The sequence below is a fragment of the Phytophthora infestans genome, genomic scaffold (genome assembly GCF_000142945.1).
Source record: "Phytophthora infestans T30-4 supercont1.33 genomic scaffold, whole genome shotgun sequence".
Taxonomy (NCBI): Eukaryota; Oomycota; class Peronosporomycetes; order Peronosporales; family Peronosporaceae; genus Phytophthora; species Phytophthora infestans.
The window spans coordinates 1,486,839-1,496,301 of record NW_003303726.1 but is presented as its reverse complement, the minus strand read 5'-3'; the positions used below and the strand labels follow the sequence as shown (position 1 = coordinate 1,496,301).

Below are 9,463 nucleotides of genomic sequence, written 5' to 3'. Positions count from 1 at the left end.
ACGGCTGTTCCGCGTGGATGGCAGAGTACTAATAAGCACAAGAAATCGGATTCCAAGCAGCTCGTGGCCTTCATGAGGCTCTTTATCGAAGACGGGTACGCGCTCGACGAGTTATCATCCAGCTACAAAGATACCGTACGTCAGCTCGGAGAGTTAGCGTCAAACAAAGTCACAGTGTTCCTAGGCGAGCAGGGCGTACCGTCAAAGAGATCCAACGCTGTGCTTAAGGTTCTTCGGCAGATGCACCGCGAAGGCAAGCTGAATAGTCTCATCAGTGCCTACCATCAGCGTTTTACCATCGGCAGAGTTGTAGACCCTACACCAACACAGCACCAAAGCATGCTTAAGCTACTCCCGTAACACAATCCAATCTCTCTGTGTCCTTGTAGCTGGTTCTTATATCATGTCAATCATGTAGAGACCTGCAAGGCATTCGAGCATAAAATTTTTACCAATGGGTGGATTTGAACCACCTCCTTCCCTTTCGGGAGCTCTACCATTGAGCTACATCGGTGGGGGTTAGACAACAACAGCACAGGGATACTCATCTGGGTGCTCGACGGAGAATTAACGGTGATCCACTGTTCTTTGTGGTCGCGACATACCCTCTTAGGTGTACCGATGCGCGGTACGCCCCCCTCAATTCACCGTTCCAGGTGGTCAATCGAGCACTGAGCTTGCAGGGCAAAATGGCGCAGTCAATATTGCACCGGCGCCACTCGTTTACGAGGAGTAATTACGCTCAATGAACCAATTAGCGCGCTTTTACGAAACCTCCTAATTTAGGTATTAAGTACGATATATAAAGTTTTGCGATGCGTCGGATCGGAGTCGGAAGGTGCTCGGCTGGCTTCGCCAGAGAAGACAAAAGATCCGAGCCGCTAAAGCAATGCTTCACGTATTGGACGAGACGAGATAAATGATCAAGCAACTTGCACCACATCACAGTCGCGAGCTTGGCCTGCCTTGATGTAAATCCAAGGCATGCTGAAAAAAATATGGCATGACACCGAATCAAGAAGACACCGCTTCAAATAAACGCCTCCTGATCATAATAATATTTAACTATTAACTAGTTTTCGTACTTACTGAACATCTACAGTACGTCAACAATCATTCATCCATACCGTAAAAATTCCAACTGTCCGACCGGGTTCCAACCTGATACCGGTACGATCTGCCAGTTAAAAATCGGACTTTGCGCGGTACATGTGTTACACATAATAAAAGCAAAATTAAAAAATCCCTTCTCTCTGAGGGCCCACAGCCATTCTACAAACCACGGCCACGAGCGCACAGCGGTGAGGGCGGAGCGCAATTCTACGGCCCTCCTGCGACCTCAAGGCCTCGGTCGCACCTCTACGCGCGCGGCATCACTACCAGGGACTCACGCCTCACTACTCCCGCCGTTGCCGTCCCCGTAGATGAATCATGTGAAGTGAAATAACCCGTAAGGGCGAGCTGAATGCTGCTGGATGCGGCCAAAGACTATCTACGACCTACATCGAGGCCACACTAGTATTAAATATGGTAAGTCTTTGCTGCTGCATAACATGAGTGAGCATGTCGTTTCTAACTTGCTGTTGCAGCTTTGTTTGTAATATAAGATAATGCGTTAGTGCGGAAGCTGTTATCTATTGCCAGGAATTATACTGTTCAAAGCGTAAGGTGAGATCTGGTGCTGTTCCCTAACTGTACTATGTGTACTACAGGTTCAGCGCTTGAGGGGGGGTTGTTACGAATGAATTTTGGCAGCGCCGAAGGTGGTGTTGGATCGACAACGTCACCACGCTCAGCACGCTCGTGGAACTGGGTTATATGTGCGTCAAGCTTTCCAGCCTTGTGTAGATTGCGAAGGGCTTTCAGTGCCGTACCCGCTGCTGCTGCTGAGGACCCGTTCGTCTTCAAGAAATCCCGCGTGCTCACTTGCGCTTTCTCACCAAGCGCGACCGCCTCACTCTTGAACGCAGGAGACGAAGCATCAAGTGAAAATCCATGAGGTAAGAAAAGCATCATGTAGCCTGCGGTGTGTCTAAGCTCGTACAGCGTCGTTTTTCTTCACAGAGCGCGAGGCATAAACGCGGGGCTCGGCCGTAAACCATACGTACCAGACTGCTGCAAGAGACTGCGAGCCCTTCTTCTTCGGACGAACAGTTCGGATGGCAATTTGTTGGTCAGGCTGTGATACACAACCCGCAACAGTTTTGGCTGGAGCCGACAGTGAGTGCAATTTCGCCTCTACAGCTAACAGTCGTTCCTCTAGGCGCTGATTTTGCAGGATTAAAACGCTGATCTGCTCGGACTGGCGCTTCATGAGGCTTAACACCTCAGCAGAGTGAGAGTCGCTAGCGCTGGGCTTGGTTATCGCTGATGGTGGCATGAAAGCACGGCGGATTGTGCTGCTCCATGCAAGTACTTCCCCTTCCCCGATGGCTCGTGCTGACATGGCCGCCCGAATGCGGGCAACCAGTGCTCCTTCGCGTGAGAGCAGCAGCATGTCGGGGTAGTGCATGATGAGGGTGGCTGACAAGACCTCTGCTACGTCTTCGCTTAGGTTCAGGCCAGGCTCTGCAAAGCCCAGGGAGCTCGTGAAAAGTAGACCATGCAGTGCTTGGGCGCGGAACAGCACAGACGGCTCCAAGATACGCAACGAAGGAAGACGTGCGCCTTCTTTTGGTTTCCATCCGCTCAGGACACGCGCAACTTGCTGATCTGCCTGCGTTGTACCCAACATGTACCCAAACGCCTTATTGACGCGGTCAAGCTGCCAACCGCCCCGCTCTATAATCCAGTTTTCTGCAAGAGTTCCATCGTTGGCGTGCATGGCAGCTCCTCGACGAAAAGAGTGGGAGGTAAGTCCTTGTGTGAGTTTGACCTGCTTCTGATCTGCAATGTTCTTGACTCGAACCAGTAATCGGTTCACGTACGCTTGTGCACCAGGAACCGATCTGGTAGCTGGCGACTGTTGCAGGTCTGGCAAGGATGCGGGGCTGTCGTCTGCCTCGAGAAGCTCTACGAGACTGAGGTCTTCTACATCGCCAGCATTAGCTCCGATATGCCTTGTACTGCTAAACTGAGGAAATAGACGCTTGCTTGGCGCATTCTGTATGGTTAGAGCAGCAGCTAAAACGAATAGTGGACAAGTTAAAAAACTTGTCGGGTCCTTGAACAAGGATACACCTTGTAGCAAAGCTGTTTTAATCCGCTTAAAGCGTAGGAAGAGTACGCCACCTACATATTGCAAGGTTCCAGTTAGCGTAATTGTCAATATATAAAGAAATAAAATAGTCAATGATCTTACCAGGTAAAATCGAGAGCTAGTTTTTTTCAGGTTGCTCTGCGTCCGAGCTACGTCCGTATAAATACCACAGCATCACAACCAGAGCTGCATCCGGATAGATACTCTCAGCAGAATCAGAAGTATAAAGTAGGCGAGCAATATTTTCTAGATCTTGCTTGGAACACGGTGGAGCTTTCTTTTCAAAAGCCCCATCCTCGCGATTGGTACAGTACTTATAAAGCCCAGACAGGATCTTCTGCAGCTGGGGCTTTACTGTCCCCCCTTGCTGTGGGTATTTATCTATCAACCAGTTCTTTACGTTTACGAAATAGGCTAGACATGTATTGGAAGATCGAGTTTTGTCTGTCGATCTAGCTAGAGAATACGCATATTTATCTAGCACAATTCGAAGTACCCTACCGGTATTGTCAGCGTCGATAAGCTGTTGAACATGCTCTAGTGTGATGTTTTCTGAAGAAAGAAACGTGCTGAACGAGTTGATCGCCGTCACCCGGGCCTTCTTACTGTTAGGTGGCGCTAGCGACGCGATAGACATGGTCACAGCTCTGCAAAATGATGTCTTTTAGGAAACAGCTGCCAACCGCCACCTCGGGTTGGAAACTTCCTGATATTTTTAGAATATGCTACTATATGGATATTTGTAAAGAGTACAGCATATTCTGAAAAAATTTAACTAAATATGGCGGATTGGTAGGAATTGGTGGTTACTTTTTAAGACTTCATCATTGGATAAAATCACATTAATCTTGCAATCTAATTGTGGGATTGGCTGAGTACAGTTCTTCATGGACGATGCATGGTTGGAATCTTGCGGATATTATACCATATCATAACGACTCCGACCGCAGAGCTGTGATTGCTACCAATCACAGCTCACAGATTGCTACCAATCACAGCCCTGCTATTACACTGTATAATAAAATAAATACTTCGAAGTATATCAGTATATCAATTTACCAATATTAAAACTTACATGACAGGTATACAAGTATTTCAGCTGAATGAATAGACTCTATTGTAGCCAACGACGTTAAGTTGCAGTATTTCAAGCGACTGGCATTAAGTTGCAGGACGTCAAACGTTTTGGGCTTCAAATCAAAATTTTTGCAATAATGACTGAATCTAAAGTATGACTCTTGAGCGTATCAATGATTAGGCGCTAGGGTAACGATGCGCCCGTTTAAAAAAACCCTTCCGAATAGTGTCCTGTGGGGTGCTACGTGCCTGCACTATTAAATACAAGCCTCTCCCGGTTAGAGTCCTTATACAAACTACCAAACCTGTTATTACAAGCTTACTGACCATTCATTATTCAGAGAGGAACAATTTTCCGGTAACAGGCCGAAAGTTGCCCCACTTTTGGTGTGGAAAGGAAAATATTCACCGTCTTTTGAAAACAAAGTCAGGGCTGCTTTTTGTGGCACACCAATCCCGAGCTTGGGATGATAGCGAGCTGCTCAAGAAGTGGCTATTCCATGTGTGATGCACGGTGAACGTAAATGCCTGGTTTGGGACAGCATGAGAGCCCACATATCGAAGGCTGTGAAAGCTTAGTGCTCTTCGAAAAGTGTTCGATGTTGGGTGGCCTCACGCCTTACTTGCAAGCTGGAGATATCGGAATCTATAAGAGTTTCAAGGACCTACTGTACATATAAATTAACGCTTAGAAAGAGTCAGACCAATAAAGTCCTCACCCGTATAAAGTCCTCTCTGTCACTTTCGAGTGGCACGATTAAACAAAGTCCGGCTCTAATAGGGCACATCCGTTACATGTTTTACTCTAGACTGAGCATTGTGCTGTGCATGCGTACACCGAATCGCGTTCTAAAGCTTCGTGTACGGGAGAGCTCTTCTCCATAATTTTAAACAATAAAATGGGAGCGAGTAGGCACTTCTCACATCCAACACACGAAACAAAAAAACTGTTGTTTGGGATGTGGGATACAGCTATCCCACAACCCACAGCCAAAAAGGGCTTCGAAAGGTATATCGTATCCCAGCTTCCCGGGCAACGCCGGCATATTCGCCTGGTAATGCTTTTCTATAAAAATAAATTAATTCTTCACATTTTTATGCAATAGTTGCAGATCAATTTATTTTTCGGCATCGGTTCTCAACACACATGGGGTCGAGTCTTACAAGATGCGCCGCACTTCGAGTGTTCGCCGCAAGAAAGAGATCTGTGCCATTGAAACTGCCGATAGAACGAACATCTCGACCAGCGTCCACCACATAACCCGATTGTGGGTGCTACTGATCACTGCAACAGCAAATGCAAAAAATATTTACATAAATCCTTGTACGATGATCCCATTTACTCCGCAACGTACAGTCATTGTGATGATTTGTGATCGCTTTCATAAATGCTTGAGTATCCTTGACGGTGTCAAGGTTCACACTCAACTCATACACAATGTCCTCCAGCTCTTGCACTTGCTCTAAGGTCCACCGCAACATATACAACGCTCAGTACACATATATATATAGGTCAAGTCCAGCTCTACTGAGGGACACTCACTGATCTTCGTGGCGTCTGCGTTGGACAGCACCTCGTGACTCGGATCGTCCGCGTGGAAGGAAAAGCCGATGACCACGTCCCCCGAGCGCTCGTTCCCGAAGCAGACAGAGTGCATGCCTCCCTCTCCGATGGGGCTCATATACCGTCCCGACGCGCCTTTGCGCGCATATACGACCTCATCCTTGCCGTCCGTGAGCTCCGTCTTCAGTTCGTCGGCTACACCCCTGATTGCCTCGTAGTTGAGCGAAATGCCGTGCTTGAAGCTCTCCGCCTCCACGGAAAAGCACTCGGAGGCGCCAGAAGGGATTGTAACGTGCATGGCGGAGCCCAAGTTGGGCCCCAACAGTACACACACCGCCAGCACCAGCGCAAGCGACAGCAGGAGTGTCCTCATCTTGCTCTTCCAGACCAATTTGCGTTCCGGTATCCCAACAATCCTTAATACATTATATTACTGACGATCCTCTCTGTGCTGATAGCGTCATTTTATTATTATATGGAGGATTAATAATAAAGTGTTGTACCCAATAAAAGGTACACACGACACTGACAGCGCGTTAGCCTCGATTTTTTTCGACATACGATCGATTCCCCGCCCAACACTGCAGTTCCACGTACACCCTCCCCACTAAGGCCCCACCCACGATGCAAAACAGGCTAGCGAACAATCAGCGACGACAGATCTGTCGCCACAAAGCTGAAAATCCATCATTAAGCCAGTAGGTCCAGCTTGCGTTGTGGGCTCAAAACGTGTTTCAGCTACAGCGCGCTGTACCACAGGAAGCGGTTAGAAGCATCCTGAAGCAGTAGTACCTACTCGAAGCCTTACCATTGGAAGTAGAATCGTAGCTCACAAATTGGGTAGGCTGGCTGGCAAGAATTGTTTAAAAAAACGCTTTACAATTGCATTTACATGCGATTTCGTTCGCCACCTGACAGGAAGCAGCAGATGCCACTATTATCATCCTTCAATAGACCTTGACAGAACAGAGCACATCAATAATTAAGTACCTCTGAAAAATAACATCCGCCATTTTTGTTTATTATTCACTAATGAGAGGAAATAGGTCAGTTTGTCTAAAGTTTGTGTTATATTACAAGTATTCAAATAATAAACCACAAGATGAAAGGTGGCCTTCTATTGTGTTTTAGCTGTTTTCTTTTTTCTATAGAAGCCTTATATGCACTGAGGCGCGAGACAAAATCTTGCGTCTTGCGATGTGTAGGTAGAAGGCCCTTGGGTGTCATTGGTTCCGTTTTTCTGATATATACTGCAGTGTGGCTGTCAAAATACCACTCCAAATAGTATATCCTTGCTTAATTTTAGGATATACTATTGGAATTGTATACCGTATATTATATGGTAGGACCCGTTATCAAAATTTATGACTTTGACGTCTGCGATACATACGTGAAGGTAATTATACACTTCTCATTGGTAGTTCACTACAAAAAGCTACATTTTCAAACCTTCGTGGCAAGACAGCCTGATGTCCATACCTAATCGCCCCTGTTCCAAGCAAAGTTTTGTTCTAAACACAATTCAATTATGACCAATGAAAGCACTTTATTTAAAACATATGGTGACAAGTAAAATGGCATATAGTTATCCGCAGTCACACTAGGCGCTGATAAGAGGTAATCATCCTATCAAAGCACTTGCCGGAATGCATGCTGTGGTTGCATTTTCATGTCTACCTCGCTGGCTACATACTGCTCGGCACACGTCAAATGCGTGCTTGGCGAGTGCTACAGCTGAAGTGACAAGAGTAGTGTTACCTGATTGGCAGACAACTTGGTATCCTGGATTATGATTGAACGTCAACCTCCATAAGGCCTATCACGGGATCTGCTACGGGAGGACAATGCTGACATATGGCGCGTACACTGTATACAAGTGTGTCCGTTTCACACAGGCATGTCCGTAGCATATTACGATTTATACCGTCCATTGTAGAAGGTACTAGGGGTTACACGTAAGAGGTAGGAAGCGTTACTATGCCTTCTAACTCAATCAATTTCACATACAATTTCCAAGCATCGACTTACATCGTCTACCCGCCTCGTTCGTATCGTCTTCTACGCTTATGTGTCCAAACTACGCCGATGAATCGACAAGCATGTAAAAGACACATATTTCCACTAGGAGCTCAACATGAGAATGAAGCTTGACCAAATAAGTCTGCTCCCGCAGATCACCAAGCCAGCGTTTGACTAAGCGACTGGTAGCACCACGGTTACATCGAAGACCAACGGTTTAAAGGCCCCTGGTTGCTGTTTGCGGCTGGCCTCTGTGTTGTTTTTTGTGCTGGGGGCGACTTGTCGTCTTCTTTAGTATGGAGGAGTGATCACTGGAGGCGTGAGTATCACATAGCAAGTCTACATTTGCTTATACGGGTTTATTACAGGCTCGTATGTTCAATGTGTATTTATGCAAGCTCACTTGTCTAACTAACCACGCACCCTACGTTTCGTCTGTGACGGCATGTTCAACTCTGCCGGTAGCATCTTTCGTCTCATCAACATAATGGCAATAGGTAGCAAATATGTTAGGGCTTCGCTTGAATCCATCTTTCAGAAGAACCAGCACATGAAGATGCCACAATTGTCACTGTCCTTCTGTATTGACGCCTTGATAGCTTCCTGAGCGAAAGAGCTTTCCAGACTGCTCATGATCTTACCTGCCAATTGCTTCAGTGCTTTACTCGTCTTCCGACCGCTAATACTATTGTAGATATCCGCTTTCTTTGACTCCTTGTCGATAAGAAGGCACGCCCAGTAACTTGAGCTGAAGTTGGCTGGTAAAAAGAGAAACTTGACAGTCTTTTCCCATACACGAGTAAATTTCCTCCATCGTTTCGACATCCAAATTTACGAGGCGGCACTGGTAGTTTCTGCTGAAAAAATACGGTGGCGTTAGTTTTGCAAGTCCTTTGTAGAAAATTAATAAAGGTCCGAACAGTCTCATCATTCAACCATGTGCCTTCCCCGAAACGGTACAGCTGGGAGTAAAAGAGATCAAAACTAAAGCCCGAGAGTACGTCTACGCGATATCCCAGAAGAAACTTAGATACGACACGAGTGGCGTCCATAGTGTCAGGTCAGTGCTGTTTGACTTGAAATCTAGGTACAGTATTCGAAGCACTTCCTACTTATATCATGCATGATCCAGATTATTTTCATCGCAACCAGCTGCTCACGTGTAAAATCGCCCAGTTTGCCAATCAACGCTTCTTCACAAACGCGCTGGACATCTTCACATTCAATGGTAATGGTTTCTGTACAGTAGCTCCGTTGTTAAGGGCGATCTTGACTTCATTAACCAGAGCGAGAGCCCCATCAATCAGACTTTCAGATACGCGAAACCGCTCACAATTTGGCTCAAATGTTTCGTCTAATCACCACACGTTCTGTGGCTTGCCACAAGGATCGCGAACTTTACAAGTAGCAATGAATGAGCCAAGATCGCTCAAGCTGAACTTCATTTTTTCGATTTATGCAACGACTTCGTAAATGTCACCACTGGGGAACAAGGCACGCAATGCTACGCCATGATTGTACTCCTTCAAAGCCACACGAGCTTTGGCGCGGTGCTCCCGACGATTAAGTCGAGGATGGCCAACCTTGGGGGCACTTCCATTCCA

At 46.6% G+C, this 9,463-nt stretch overlaps 1 protein-coding gene across 1 annotated transcript; it reads right to left on the bottom strand.

Annotated features, from left to right (window-relative positions):
• Positions 1–5,558: 5,558 nt before the first annotated feature.
• PITG_14995 (uncharacterized protein) lies at positions 5,559–6,245 on the bottom strand (the record flags this gene model as incomplete). Its single annotated transcript, XM_002899114.1, has 3 exons — positions 5,559–5,561; positions 5,684–5,739; positions 5,820–6,245. 3 exons carry the CDS (start codon positions 6,136–6,138, stop codon positions 5,559–5,561), a joined length of 378 nt encoding a protein of 125 aa, XP_002899160.1.
• Between the last annotated feature and the right edge of the window lie 3,218 nt (positions 6,246–9,463).